At 40.6% G+C, this 15,947-nt stretch overlaps 1 protein-coding gene across 1 annotated transcript in view; it reads right to left on the reverse strand.

The window, feature by feature from the left end:
• The window catches only part of LOC132888892 (cilia- and flagella-associated protein 46), a 251,873-nt gene that overhangs the window by 11,894 nt on the left and 224,032 nt on the right, over positions 1 to 15,947 (reverse strand). The window contains exons 50-53 of the mRNA XM_060924987.1: positions 15,325 to 15,404; positions 13,052 to 13,112; positions 12,797 to 12,832; positions 10 to 109 (exon numbers count right to left, since the gene is read on the reverse strand). Of these exons, the coding sequence (XP_060780970.1) occupies positions 10 to 109; positions 12,797 to 12,832; positions 13,052 to 13,112; positions 15,325 to 15,404 (277 nt within the window). The remainder of the gene's footprint in view (positions 1 to 9; positions 110 to 12,796; positions 12,833 to 13,051; positions 13,113 to 15,324; positions 15,405 to 15,947) is intronic.

Genomic DNA, 15,947 nt, shown 5'->3' on the forward strand with positions numbered 1-15,947 from the left:
AGCTCTTACCTGCAGGGATGCTCATTTCCTATGACTCCTTCCCAGTGAGCTGTGAACTGTTGTGAATACATGTCCAGAATCTTTCTCATGGTCTCTGCCGGACTGCTCTCTTCTAGTATAGCAGAATGCAATATTTGACATAAATGCACGACAGACTAATATTATACATACATAAATTAAGAGACCACTACAAAATGATCAGTTTCTCTGGTTTTATGCTTTATAGGAATATGAACATTTTTGTTTTATTCCATAAACTACTGACAATATTTCCCCAAATTCCACATAAAATATTGTCAGAGCATTTAATTGCAGAAAATTACAACTGGTCAAAATAAGAGTGTTTTCGGACCTTGAAATGCACAGAAATCAAGATCATATTCAATTTTAAACCACACAATACTGTCTGAATTTAGGATGAGTTCAGAAATCAATATTTGGTGGAATAACCCTGACATTTAATCACGGCTTTCATGTGTCTTGGCATGCTCTCCACCAGTCTTGTGGTGACCATCCATCTTCCATCCATCTTGTGACCATCCATCTGTCTTCATCACATTCCAGAGGTTTTCAAAGGGGTTCAGGTCTAGAGCTTGGGCTGGCCATGACAGGGTCTTGATCTTGTGGTCCTTCATCCACAATTTGATTGAGCTGGCTGTGTATCATGAAGCATTGTCCTGCTGCAAAACCCAATCCTCAGAGTTAGGGAACATTGTCAGAGCAGAAGGAAGCACATTTTCTTCCAGGATAACCAAATACATGGCTTGATTCATGTACCCTTCACAAACAAAAATCTGCCCCCTTCCAGTCTTGCTGAAGCACCCCCAGATCATCAATCCCCCACCAAATTTCACAATGGGTGCAAGATATTGTGGCTTGTAGGCCTCTCCAAATCTTCGTCTAATCATTAGACAACCAGGTGATGGGAAAAGCTGAAAATTGGACTCATCAGAGAAGATGACCTTATTCCAGTCCTCTACGGTCCAATCCTTGTGGTCTTTAGCAAACCTCAGCCTGGCTCTTGTTTGCTTCTCACTGATGAAAGGCTTTTTCTAGCTTTGCATGACTTCGACCCCACCCGGAGAAGGCGGTTTCAAACTGTCCTTGCCGTGCACTTGACCCCAGCTGCCATTTGCCATTCTTTTTCAAGGTCACTTGATCTCATCCTACAGATGTTGAGTGACATTCGAAGGAATTGAACAAATCATCCCAGTCATTGGAGAATCGTTTTTGCCTTCTGCCAGTCTGTAACTTTGTTGTCCCCAATGTCTGTTGCTTGACTTTGTTCTTATGAACTTGTGTTTTGAAATTTTGAGGATGGAAGCAATCTGACGCTCACCGTATCCCTCTGCCAGTAAAGCCAGAATTGAACCCTTCTTTTTCTAACTCAAAACTTTTTTTTTAAACTCTTTTAGCATGATGAATAGATATTTTTGCATTCCAATTAAATTTAAGGTAATATTAGCACTGTTTTTGCCATCCAAACGGGTCCAATTGCAAGAGGATAGTGACGACCACAGCAGTGGTTTTTATACTTTTCCTCGTTAAATAAGATTAGGTTCAGGTGATTACCTAATCAGTACCTCATTAAGTAAAATGAGGTGTGTTTATATTGGAATTCTAGCACAGACATTGAAATGAAATGGCTGCCATACATAGAGATGCTGATTTAAGAAAAAAATCTAAGTGGTCTCTTAGTTTTCTCCAGAGCTGTGTATGTATATAAGGGAGAACACTGCCAACTTGGCATTGTGGATAATAGTTGAAATAATCATGACTGCATGATTGAGTAACAAAGAAATGAGTGGGTACAGGGAAAACATTTACTTAATAATTTAGCTTATTATTTGCTCATTCTTTCAGGTGAACGTTTGCTCATTTAACTTAAAAAAATGCTTGAAATAAAAAATGTTATTGTCCAAAAATGTAAAAATAGTTTCAATTATTAATTACCACATTATATTTGTAATGCTTAACAGTAATACAATATATTAACATATTTAAGCACTTTATATTTCATTGGCTTTTGATTAAAAACAAATGTCATATTACCTCATTGACTAGATTTAGCAACTACTAACGCCTTTAGTGGTGGCATGGCAGTGTAGTGGTTAGCACTGTCGCCTCACAGCAAGAAGGTTCTGGGATTGAGCCCCGTGGTCGGTGGGGGCCTTTCTGTGTGGAGTTTGCATGTTCTCCCTGTGTCTGTGGGTTTTCTCCGGTTTCCCCCACAGTCCAGAGACATGCAGGTTAGGTTAACTGGTGGCTCTAAATTGTCCATAGGTGTGAGTGTGAATGGTTGAGAGGAGAAAACCTCTATAACAATCCAGTAAAAGGCAACAGGAACCCACTACTGTAATGTTCCTTAGAGACTTTGATGGCTGAAGCCATCAGAGCAGCCATGTCACTGTAATGATATGCCAAGATGGATGGAATGCCTTTAGCAACTACTAATGCTAGTACAGTATATCCAGTCTTTGAGGCTTTTCTTTAAACATCTCACACAACTGTGATGGACTACTAATGCTGTTACTATATCAAGGACACATGCTCTTAAGACTCCTTCTTAAGAGTGTTTGGAAAAACCACATACAGAGACAATGTTCATTGCTTAAGAGTATCTTTAAAATCGCTGTTTAGCCCTACAATGCAACCTTATCGGGAAACCCACCCCAGACCTCTAAAGCAGTTGTTTTCAAAATGGAGTCTGTGATGTTTTTGTTCTTTAGTTTCAGATGGATCTCAAAGGACTCTAGGTAAACAAGATTTAATAAGAATTGTTTTTAAATTCTTTTACAATTGTCAGAATGAACCAGTGGAAAATATATAATGGGTAATTGACAGCTGGCTTTAACATAAATAATTAATCATAGTTCAGCCAGCAGTAGTTCTGCAGTAAAACTACTGCACCACTGCAATGCAGCTACATATAGTCCAAAGAAGTGTATGATATTTTCAACCAAGGGCAAGAAGCGGTTATGCATCTTAAGTAGGAATCAGGCTATAAGGCTACTGTACATACGTATAGTTATGTTTTGTAAGGCCAGTAATGCTGAATAAGTTAGGAGTGAGACGTGCTAGAGAGAGTCACGTCAAAGCAAAACTTTATATTTTACTGTCGAGATGCAATCCAGTTCCCTTGTGCAGAGTGCTGTGTTCCAGCAAGGACTAAAGGAATAGTCTATTAGGACTTGGATAAATTGTCCAGCTAGTTGGCTGTGATGTGGTTTGACAGGAGTGTCACACGATAGAAATTCACTGCAGTTCTTCAGTGCCTATTATGACTGTCCATCAGGAATGAGGTAGAATGTGCTTAGAGATTATGGACTGGGGAAGAGAGATTCTTTAACCTCCTAAGACCCAAGCTGTTTTTTTTACATGCATTTTTTATTTCTTTTTGCTATTTGGGCTTATTAGAACCTGATTAGAATAAAAACTAAGCATCATCTTTGATAAGATGTACTTTTTGAGAAAAAGTATGTCCACATATGTGGATTCTTGTTCTGAATTTCTAAAAAGTGCTGTCCACGTATGTGACCGCTAGGCCCTAGGAGGTTAAAGATAGTATAAATGCAATTGTGTGGGATTTACCAGAGATTTGTGGTAGTTTACCTGACATTCAATATGAGAGGACTAGGGATTGTTTTTGTTGAATATAACTACGAAAAAAAAATCCCAAACCAATACCTAAAATGATCATATGCAGTGAGGCTATAAAACCAGGACAAGGACCCCTAATCACACAAGCACACTTCTAGGAATTACTCCTATAAATCTCATGAAGAGCAAGCTTAATCCTATGTCAGTCGGTGTTCAGAGCAACTCAGGACATTCCTGTGTCATGTAATATTTACCCACAGTTCATCATTCAGATGAAGGTGACTTAGGGTCACTCAGGGTGAATATTCATGGACTACTATTCACATACAGTTCCATGAAAGATATCTCAATAGTTCAATTACATTCAGAAGGTCCATGAAATTTATTTTTGGGGTTTAATGGGCCCCTGGCTGCAGCAACATTAACTGGGCATGTATTGTCAGGCATGGAAAAATGTCGACACTAATATTTCTATTTTTGGAACATAAAAATATCATTCAAGTTTAAAAATTAAGTGCACGTGATGTTACACTATTTACACAACATGAATGGTTAAGAGCAACTAGACAGGAAATTATGGATTATTGTAATTCATCTGATCAAGTTGTAGGCGGTCATATAATGTCATCTCATCTCATTATCTCTAGCCGCTTTATCCTTCTACAGGGTCGCAGGCAAGCTGGAGCCTATCCCAGCTGACTACGGGCGAAAGGCGGGGTACACCCTGGACAAGTCGCCAGGTCATCACAGGGCCGACACATAGACACAGACAACCATTCACACTCACATTCACACCTACGGTCAATTTAGAGTCACCAGTTAACCTAACCTGCATGTCTTTGGACTGTGGGGGAAACCGGAGCACCCGGAGGAAACCCACGCGGACACGGGGAGAACATGCAAACTCCACACAGAAAGACCCTCGCCGGCCCCGGGGCTCGAACCCAGGACCTTCTTGCTGTGAGGCGACAGCGCTAACCACTACACCACCGTGCCGCCCGTCATATAATGTATCTCTTTTTATCAACAAGACTGGGCAGGGTTAATTACATCCATCCATCCATTATCTGTAGCCGCTTATCCTAAACATGGGACTCCGACCTGAACTGGTGCTATGGGTAGCTGATTTCATCTCCAATAGAAGACAGCATGTACATTACTGCGGGTCCTTTTCCGACTGGGAATGTTTGTCTTGTGGTGTGGAGCAAGGAACCTTACTTGGGCCTATCCTATTTCTTGTACTTATTGATGATGCCACCATTACCATTGGTGGTAATGCCACCAATCCAGTGTGGAAATACGTCGATGACATGAACCTGCTGGAAACAAGAATCCTGCGCCAACCTTCCACTTTACAGTCTGACCTAGACGAATTGGTTCTGTGGTCAGATAGGAATCACATGCTTTTAAATATTAGTAAATGCTTTGCCATGCATGTTACTTTCTGTCGGAATACACCATCACTGCCACTATTATCAATAATATTCCTTTAGCTGTCGTTCCATGTCTGAAGATGCTTGGTCTTTATGTCCAGTCAAACCTTCAATAGGACGAACAAGTGAAATAGATGGTTGGGAAAGCCTCCAGGAAACTGCATCTCCTCAAACAAATTAGGAAGTTTAACATCTCTCAAGGTGATTTGACAACCATCTACATGGCGTATATTAGACCAATCCTAGAGTATGCAGTTCCTGCCTGGTCTTCTCGAATTACAAAAACTCAAGCAAACAAACTTGAACATATCCAGAAATGGGCTTGTAGAATAATCTTGGGTATGACATATACAGGGTATGCCTCAGCATTACAACACCTTGGACTGACATCACTAGCTGAGAGAAGAGAACAGTTGTGCCTGAAATTTGCTAGATCACTGTTGAAGTCGGACTTCAGAAACTGGCTGCCACCAACCAGATTACAGATAAGTAAACGGAACACTAGAAATAACCAGGAACTGGACTGTCTCAAAATACCAACAAATAGATATAAGAATTCTCCCATACCTTACATGTACCATCTCCTTAACAAATACGGATTTTGATCTATTTTCATGTCACCTGTTTTTATTATTATATATAGTTCTCTAATGTAAAATTATATGTTTAAAATTGTTGTAGTGATGTTGCAATAGGCGGCACGGTGGTGTAGTGGTTAGCGCTGTCGCCTCACAGCAAGAAGGTCCGGGTTCGAGCCCCATGGCCGGCGAGGGCCTTTCTGTGCGGAGTTCGCATGTTCTCCCCGTGGCTGTGTGGGTTTCCTCCGGGTGCTCCGGTTTCCCCCACAGTCCAAAGACATGCAGGTTAGGTTAACTGGTGACTCTAAATTGACGGTAGGTGTGAATGTGAGTGTGAATGGTTGTCTGTGTCTATGTGTCAGCCCTGTGATGACCTGGCGACTTGTCCAGGGTGTACCCTGCCTTTCGCCCGTAGTCAGCTGGGATAGGCTCCAGCTTGCCTGCGACCCTGTAGAACAGAGGTGGGCAAACTACGGCCCGCGGGCTACATCCGGCCCGTTGGCGTTTTTAATCCGGCCCGCGGAAGACAATCATATAAACACGATTGAGCAGATCTATAAACTATAAGCATCAGTGTTATCACGTAGACAGGTGTTCTAGAGATCCGTCTTTCCAGTCAGTCGTATTCATGCGAGATTACATTTGCAGAGTGGTGCAGCGCGTGCCATGGAAATCATTCTGGCGCCCGTGCCACTGATGATCTCGAGAACACAGGATAAAACTTTACAATGAGTGGTCCTAAAAAAAGAAAAGTGGACAGTGAGTGCAGGGTGTTCAATAAAGAATGGACAACTAAATATTTTTTTGCTGAAGTCCGATCAAAGGCTGTATGCCTTATTTGCAAAGAAACCGTTGCAGTTTTAAAGGAATATAACATCAAATGGCACTTTTCCTCCAAGCATGCTAATTATGCTAACAACCAGTCAGCGCAAGCACGGATGAATACAGCTCAGCGGTTGCTGAGTGAATGTGAGTATTAACACTTTCTCTTTTTAAAACTATGTTGGAGCTGTAATAAGATGGTAGTCACATGTTTACAGACATAATAATATAAAAAGTATAACTCTTAGTAATTTTGGTTGTCGTGGGTGGCTGCTGTAGTGCTGGTGTTTATGTGTATATATTTTATGTGCCAATCTATTGAACTGCAAGCATTTTTCTGCTCTGCCTTTGTTGACTGAGAACTAAAATAAATGTCAATCTGATCTGCATTTGGGTCTCTGTCAGTGAAGGCCTTACAATAACACTAAAGCTTTTCCGGTTTATGTTCGATATGTATGAATTTGGTGTTGGCCCAGCCCGCCTGGCAAATTTCAAAAGTCAATGTGGCCCCTGAGCCAAAAAGTTTGCCCACCCCTGCTGTAGAAGGATAAAGCGGCTAGAGATAATGAGATGAGATGTTGCAATAAGTTTAGTACATAACGATTGCTATTGATACTTTTAATGATTAAATTTGTTCTTAATATTGATTTTAATTAGCCTGGCAAGCCAGACTAAATGTGAATATTTAGTCTGGACTCGCTTGTAGACATTTCCGAAGGGTGGGGGTGGAACAACCCGCTGTCTTTCAAACTGTCTCTGTGGGTATAGGCCAACGCTCTGACCAATCAGCGCAACAGTGACTGTGACGTAGTCAGAGCGATAGAAAGCAGTGGGGGAGGCCTTGAAATAAATAATTTTTCAAAATGCGTATTAATTAATAAACAGGTTCTAGATATTAAGAAGTTTGGAGATAATGACCACAAGTTTGGAGTCTGTACCACATACTTAACATACACTCTTATTTTTTTCAAGTGTTTTTCAAGGGTTTGCTTAAACTGTTTTTGAGAGTTTTTATTTAGTAGTGTTTGGTGAAATAATTTCCCTTAAATTTAAAATAACGGGAAAATAAGAAACAATCAAAAAGTAATGTTTCAAAGCTGTTTATTAATTCTTCATACTGCACAAACTAGCCCCATCCTTTTGGCTACAAGCGGAACCAGCTGGTAGATCAGACTTTTGCCATAGCCGGTCGGCAAAACAGCGAAAACGTCCTTCTTGAAAAGGAATGAGCGGAGAGCCTCTTCTTGCTCATGTTTCAACGAAAACTCCAAGTCTAATTCTTCTAAAACTGATTCCAAAGCGGAGTCAAACGTGCGCTGTTCACTAGCCGTAGCCATCTTTCCTGTTGTGCTTTCTCCAGCATCGCGCAGCCTTGTCGTCACTCCTGCAAAAGCCCGCCCAAAGAATCCAAACAAAAACCTTGCGTTGTGATTGGCGGGCACGATTTGATGCCCGGGGTGTTTTGTTGATATGGTGCGAGGCTAGACCCACTCGCAGGCAAAAAATATTTTTGGCCGCTAGGCAGGTGGGTCTAGTTTACTAGGCTAGATTTTAATGTAAATTGATCGCAATTCAGTGTTAATTCACTGCGATGCATCAATAAAGACATCTTGAATCTTGAATGAATCCTGTTCTACAGGGTCGCAAGCAAGCTGGAGCCTATCACAGCTGACTATGGGCGAGAGGCGGGGGTACACCCTGGACAAGTTGCCAATTTATTCCAGGGCTGACAGATATTATACTACAGCATTGCTTAATTCTTGAATCAAATTGGTCAGAATTATTGATTATTTTCTAGTACAGGACACCTCTGATAGGTTATTCTGACTGCCAGGTAAATCACAGTTTTATATTAAAGCAGTAGTTCTAATACATTGTTTTTCCTATAGTAAAAATGTACATAGAGATGGAAAAATTGTAGATATGTTGAAGTTTTTCAAAGGAAATGCATTTAATATTTATGGAAGGAGTCTCTGGGATAAGTACCTTCGAGCACAGGAGAGACTTTATGACACAGGACTTCACGATTGTTATACAGTCAAGCCGGAAAGTCTGCCCACCCCTTTCACCTTCTCCATGTTTTATTACGTTACAGACTTATTCTACAATAGATTGAGTTCATTTTTTGTCACAAAATTCTACACAAAATAGCCCGTAATTACAAAGTGAAAGCAGGTTTTTAGACATGTGCTAATTTATTAAAAATCAAAATGTAAAATATCATATGTACACAAGTGTGCACGCCCTTTGATGTGACACCCAAAAGTGAGCTGAGGTGCATTTTGTTTCCACCAATACTGCTTGAGATGTTTCTACAACTTAATTGGAGTCCACCTGTGGTAAATTCAATTGATTGGACATGATTGGGGAATGCCAACACCTGCCTATATAAAGGTCCCACAGTTGACCATGCATGTCAGAGCAAACTCCAAGCCATGGGGTCAAAGGAATTATCTGCAGACCTCAGAAACAGGATTGTGTCAAGGCATAGATCTGGAGAAGGGTACAGAAAAATTGCTGCAGCTTTACAGGTCCAAAACAGCACAGTGGCCACCATCGTTCATAAATGGAAGAAGTTTGGAACCACCAAGAATCTTCCTAGACCTGGCCACCTGGCCAAACTGAGAGATTGGGGAAGACGGGCCTTGGCCAGGGAGGTGACCAGGAACCCAAGGGTCACTCTGACAGAGCTCCAGTGTATCCTTGTGGAGATGGGAGAACCTTTTCAGAAGATCAACCATTCAAGCAGCACTCCACAAATCAAGCCTCTATGGTAGAGTGGCCAGACGGAAGCCACTCCTTAGTAAAAGGCACATGACAGCCTGCTTGGAGTTTGCCAAAAGGCACCTAGAGGACTCTCAAACCACGAGAAACAAGATTCTCTGGTCTGATGAAACCAAAAATGAACTTTTTGGCCTGAATACCAAGCGTCACGTCTGGAGGAAACCAGGCACCGCTCATCACCTGGCTAATACCATCCCTACAGTGAAACATGGCGGTGGCAGCATCATGATGTGGGGATGTTTTTCAGCAGTGGGAACGGGGCGACTAGTCCTGATAGAGGGAAAGATGAATGCAGCCAAGTACACCGAGATCCTTGAAGAAAACCTGCTCCAGAGCGCTCTGGATCTCAGACTGGGGCAAAGGTTTACCTTCCAACATGACAACAACCTGAAGCACACAGCCAAGAGAACAAAGGAGTGGCTTTGGAGAAAGTCTGTGAATGTCCTTGAGTAGCCCAGCCAAAGCCCAGACCTGAATCCGATTGAACATCTGTGGAAGGAGCTGAAAATGGCTGTGTACCGATGCTCCCCATCCAACCTGATGGAGCTTGGAAGGATATGCCAAGAGAAATGGGCAAAAATGTCCAGAAACAAGTGTGCCAAGCTTGTACCTTCTTTCCCAAGACGGCTTGAAACTGTAATTGCTGCCAAAGGTGCATCAACCAAGTATTAGGCTAAGGGTGTGTACAGATATGTAACCCCTAAACCTATTTTTTGTCAGTAAAATAAAATTGCATATTTTCTAAAAACCTGTTTTTACTTTGTAATTATTGCCGATTGTGTGTAGATGTTTGAGGCAAAAAATGAACTTAATTTATTGTAGAATAAGTCTGTAACGTAATAAAACGTGGAAAAGATGAAAGGGGTGTGCAGACTTTCCGGCTTGACTGTATTACAGAGAAACAACAATCTAATTTTTTGTTTTATTAACTTTAAGAGAAAGAAAATGTAGTTCCAGAATTTACATATCTAAAACCACAATTAAATATAAATAGAAAGTACTATATTTATTTGCCCCATTGTGTTTTATTCATTATTTAGCGTAAAGAAGAAATACGCTGTAACTGGTTGTCCACTAAGTCAGGGGTTCCCAAACTTTTCCATGCCAAGGCCCCCCAAACAGCATTAGCTTCTGGCCGGGGACCCTCTTTGCAAACCCACAGACAATGCTACAAAATATGCAAAGAAACATCAACTTTTAGAATGTTTTCTCTTACTTTTATTCAATATTCAATAATTGTTACATTTGTTTAGCATGAGAATATTATTAACTAACATGTTTTCAACACAAATATTTTCGCACTGAACAATAAACTTTTCAACAAACTGTTGATAAGAACAGCACAAAAGAAATCAAACCACTCTCAATTGTGTGTGTGTGTGTGTGTGTGTCTGGGAGTGACAGACGGTTTACACTCGTGGGAGGGATGGGCTTGGTGGCTCCTACATAGTTTATCAACCCTGGGCTTAATCTCTGTCAGTGCCATACACATGTCATTGTCCACATGTAGACATGCTCTATGTTTGGTTTTGAGTACCTTTAAAGTTGAAAAGCCAGACTCACACAAGTAGGTTGTTGCAAAAGGGAGAAGGCATTTCAATGCCCTGTCAGACAAGCTGGGATAGTCCTTTCTTACATGTAGCCAGTAGTTAGACGGGGGAAGAGCCTCAAAGTCCATTTTTAAATCCCCTGAGTTTGTCATCTCAATCAGCTCCTCCTGTGACTTTAAGTCCAGACTAGAACCGACACCGGGGGCAAAGGGGTTCCTAACCCAGTTTAAATGTGTTTTCGAGGTCAGGGAAATAGTCTTTGAAATATCCTTGGAGGTGCTCCAGGTGGGACTGGATCAATGGAGAGACGGAGCCCAAATCACCACATGACAGCAGCTCCTGGTGAAGTAGTGGGAACATTTCTGTAACTCCCTCCTGGAGCTTGTTTGACCACAGCATGATCTTTTTGGAAAAAGCAGGCACTTTGTCTTGCACCTGGAGTATGTACGTGTCACGTCCTTGCATGCTTTGATTCAGGACATTTAGATGCTGGAAAATGCCTGACATGTATGCAAGTTTGCGGATCCAGGTTGCATCAGTGAACTGATCTGCCAGCTGATGCTTTTCAGATGAGAGGAACTCTGCAACCTCCCTCCGCAGCTCATAGACACGGTTCCAAACTGCGCCCCGTGACAGCCAGTGCACGTTCGAGTAAAGCAGCAGCCCCTCAAAACGAGCGCCCATCTCATTACAAAGCAGGGTAAACAGTCTGTGTTTCATGGGACGGGCTTTAATAAAATTCACTACTTGTATAACCTCCTGTAGTACCTGATTTAACTCGTTATCCATCCTTTTTGCGACCAGCGCCTCGCGATGGAGCATGCAGTGTGTGGCCACTACATGCGGGGCCTTCTGCTTAATGAGCGCAGTCACTCCACTGATCTTCCCGGTCATTGCCGCGGCTCCGTCCGAACACACCCCCACACAACGGGTCCAGTCCAATCCGTTAGACTCCATGTAATCGTCCAAAACTTGAAAAATGTCTTTCCCAGTAGTTCTTCTTTCAAATGCTTTACAAAATAGTATTTCCTCCACAAATCTTTCCTGTGAAATAAATCTGATGTACACAAGCAGTTGGGCCTCATTGGATAAATCTGTGCTCTCATCCAGCTGAAGTGCGAAGTATTCGCTGGCTCTCACCTGCTCCAACAGCTGAGCAGATACGTCTTGAGCCATGTCACCAATCCGTCGGCTCACGGTGTTATCAGAGAGTGGGACAGCATCGATTTTTTTTTTTGCAGCATCCTCACCAAACAATTCTCGGACAATGTCTTTGGTGGCTGGTAAAATCAAATCTTCTCCAATTGAGTGAGGTTTTTTAGCACGAGCAATGTGGTATGAGGCTAAAAATGATGCCTTCAGGGCCCGCTCGGGGACAGTAGCTTGCTGGGTGAATGCAGCAGATTGCCTGACCAAATGGTCTTCTTTGCGTCTGAAGAAATCTACTGGTTTTTTCGGCATCTGTCGGATGTTTTTGTACCAAGTGACGCTGAAGTTTCGAAGGTTTTAAGCACTCGTTTGACAGGGTCTCCAGACAGAGGACGCATTTCGGGCAATCATGGCCATTTTTCTGTATGGCTGTAAAGCCATACTTAATGTATGCTGCCTCATATTTTCGGATTTTATTCCAGGACTTCTTAGTTTTATTCGCAGCAGTGTCCTCCACAGCAGCGCTGTTGGTTTGTTCCTTCGGTCTCTTCTTCAAAAACCTGTCCATTTTGCGCTAGCAGTATGCTAGTTTGAGGAGCAAAGCAGCTTGATAAATGGCACAAACCGCAACGTCACAGGCAATCGGAGAGATGAGCATGGCAAACAACGTTTCGATATGATGTATTATTATTAATAATTATATTTTATAATAATGATTAAAAACTAATTACAATATATTTAATAATAATTATTTTTAAAATATATTTTTTCGCAATTTTTTTGTTATCGTCCCTCCAACTTTCTGAGGCCCCCCTAGCGCCCCCTGGCGGCCCTCACTTTGAAAACCACTGCACTAAGTGAAACATTAGAATGTACTTACCGCTATTTCCCTCAACATTACATGGATCAACAATATCTGTGAACAAGTGTTAAAGAAATGCAGGAACAGAAAGAAGAACTGATCTTTATGGCCAAAAAGGTCTTGGCTTTGCATTTTACAAATATCAATATTTTCACTGTATAGTGTAGAAATTAGGCTCTGTAGGAGGAGGGAGGTATTAGCTGATGTACCAAATGTGATGACAACAAAAAGCCTTTGTGCTCTCCTGCCTTACACAATAAAAAAGGAGGATACATTTAAACTTGCGTGAATTCACTGAAAGTGTGTGTGCAAGTAAGTCACGGCAGACCGGTTCCTACAGAAGGAAAAAAAACATTTAGCACAACTTGTGCACGAGATATTTTAATGTTGAAAAGTTTCGTCTGTGCAGCTAATTTGGTAATCATAACAGGGCTCGACATTAACAGTTGTCTGCTTGTCCGGGACAAGTGATCCTTTATGTCGGACAAGTTCATCGTCTCAGTTACTTGTCCAATCGGACAAGTGCCAAAATACGCTGATATTCAGGTTACATATCAAATTTATCAGTTTATTCACATGATTTCCGAAGCATCTCACTCGACATATTGTCTTGATGAATCGCCGGATGTTTCTCTTCGGAAAGAGCGATACGCGCATGCGCAATATTCCGCTTGCGAAACCGGCCAATACCGCTTCGTGTATTTGATCTGAAAAGTAAACGGTTGTTTAGCAGACCCTCCAGGATTTCACGATGTTGCGATTTGCAACTTCAACGCAAATTCAACCAATCCCCACGAATTCAAGGCGGTGTTGCAATTATATCCAATCACCACAACTTTCCTGCAAATTTGACCAATCGTTGGCGTCGTCTTGAGGTGACGTCGACAAACTACCTTCCGCTTTACTTCCGTGCATATGTTCAAGAGAAGCAGCATGTGCGCAGTGTTGCCAGATTGGGCGGTTTTAAGTGCATTTTGGCGGGTTTTGAACATATTTTGGGCTGGAAAACGTCAGCAGTATCTGGCAACACTGCATGTGCGAGTCAGTGTTTATATAGGCTTAAATTCTGTTCCTGAAAGTGTGTTATGTTTACAGTGAAGGACTGTGTGCACTTTACATTATTTTTTTTACTTAATACAAGAAATTAATGGATGCCAACATTTTTGCCAAAATGGTATTTTATTTTCCATTGTTTAGGCAACTTCAGCATCATACTGTGAGATTCTGTTCAAATTGTTTTTTGTTTTTCTTCTATGAAGCCTGAGCCATTTATTTTATTAGTTTATGATTATTGTTTAATTTAGTCTTCAGGAGAGACTGCCTGCACACAGGACTAGTATTAATAGTTTTTTATTTTCTTACATGAAAGCTGAGGCATTTATATTATATTTTAAGGTAACTTCATGTTGTGCTGTGAGGTTCTATGGACTTTAACTTTTGAACCAACAAGTGCATTTGGATAAATAAAGCCTATTTTTCTGCATTTTTGTAGTCCTGGTAATCTTTTATATTGGTAAAGTTGTTTATAGGACCATTTCTCAGTGTCTTTGTTTTTTTAATCAATAGTTTTTAAGTAATAACTTAATATTTAACATATCACTCAATTTTAATCACAAAAAGAGAAAATTGCAACAATTTCTCGCAACTTTCACTTCCTCCCGCAATGTAATCGCAACAAAAACCTAAAAAACACCGCAACTTTCCTTGCAACCATTAAATACCAGACAGGAGCCACAATGAATAATTAGACAACAACAATCAGTGGAGGATATATATTCAAAGTTAATAATTTAAAAATGAAAATGTACTGTATAATTTTAATTTTCTGGTTTTCAATTTCTCATAAATAAATTAATGATTGATGGAGTCCAATTTTTTTCTGCAGTGAATAGATTGTGTTAAAGTAATTCTGGTGAAATTAGTTTATTGCAAATAGTTTTTTTTTTTCTCTCAAATTTTTCTTCGGACAAGTCAACTTCACATTCGGACAAGTAAATTTCCTTTCAACTTGCCCGACAGGACAAGTGGTTTCAAACGTTAATGTAGGGCCCTGCATAAGTGATTTTTAATACTTTGTACTGCATAAAAAGCTTGCTTACCCAAGCTTGCAACCCTATCCAGAGTCTTCCCCCTGACGAAGACTCTGGATAGAGTTGGAAGCTTTTTATGCAGTACAAAGTCTTAAAAATCACTTATGAGATATTTAAAATAAGGATTCAAACAAATAGTAATTTCAGAGGATTAGTTAAATAATAACATTTGGTGGAAAGTTTAGAGTTAAACAAAAATGTGAGAGAAGGAAACGAAGTGCAAAAAATGAAAAGGGCAACTGTAAGGATGTTGGGCTGGTCAAAGAGAAAACGGCAAAGTGAGGCCATCGGCTCATGCTGACAGGAGAGAAAAATGGCTGGACACCCAACTACGTAGCATCATTAGGCAACTGATTGAAAGTAACTGAGTTAAAAGCAAAGGAAGGGTCAGTTAAATATCTGATTGAAGTAATATTCCACTGCTTTGCCTGCCAAAGATTAATGTAGCTGACTCACCACTTTGATGGCTTTGCTTTGGTCTCCTTTTCCTTTAGCTGCCTTTGTACTTCTTTTCCCCTTTTTGTTGTCATTTTCAACTGTAATTAACAAGACACAGTCTTAACAGGATATGGCCACCTGACTGTGAACTTTAAATGACAGTGCTAGCTTAATCTAAAACCAATAACAATAATAAACTATCACTATTTCTCACACACCAAATGACCTTCAGCATCAGTGACTAAGTAATGATTTGTTGAATGTTTGCTGCTCTGTATGTCTAATGCCAACATAATTTAAAAGTTAAAAAAAATACAGATCAATGTGTCAATTCAAGTGCAATGACTTGAGGACAAGGGGAACTTAAAAAAAAACAAACACTAATCAACACAATGTGCTTCACTGCATGCTGTAATTAATCCTTATGCAAAATGACAAATAGTCACCCCTTATATCTTCCGGACATAATGGTAAACTGCAAAAGTCAAAATAATAGTAATGGAAGTCCAAAGTAAATAAGTTTTAAATGTATTCTTCACACTTAGACTCTTCTCAAAGCTGTTGTGCTGGGGACAAAATCAGCACCATCATCAACAATATGGTTACAAAAAGGAGATTTTTTTTCTATGTGCGCACTTCAA

Source organism: Neoarius graeffei, chromosome 7 (assembly GCF_027579695.1).
Source record: "Neoarius graeffei isolate fNeoGra1 chromosome 7, fNeoGra1.pri, whole genome shotgun sequence".
Lineage (NCBI taxonomy): Eukaryota > Metazoa > Chordata > Actinopteri > Siluriformes > Ariidae > Neoarius > Neoarius graeffei.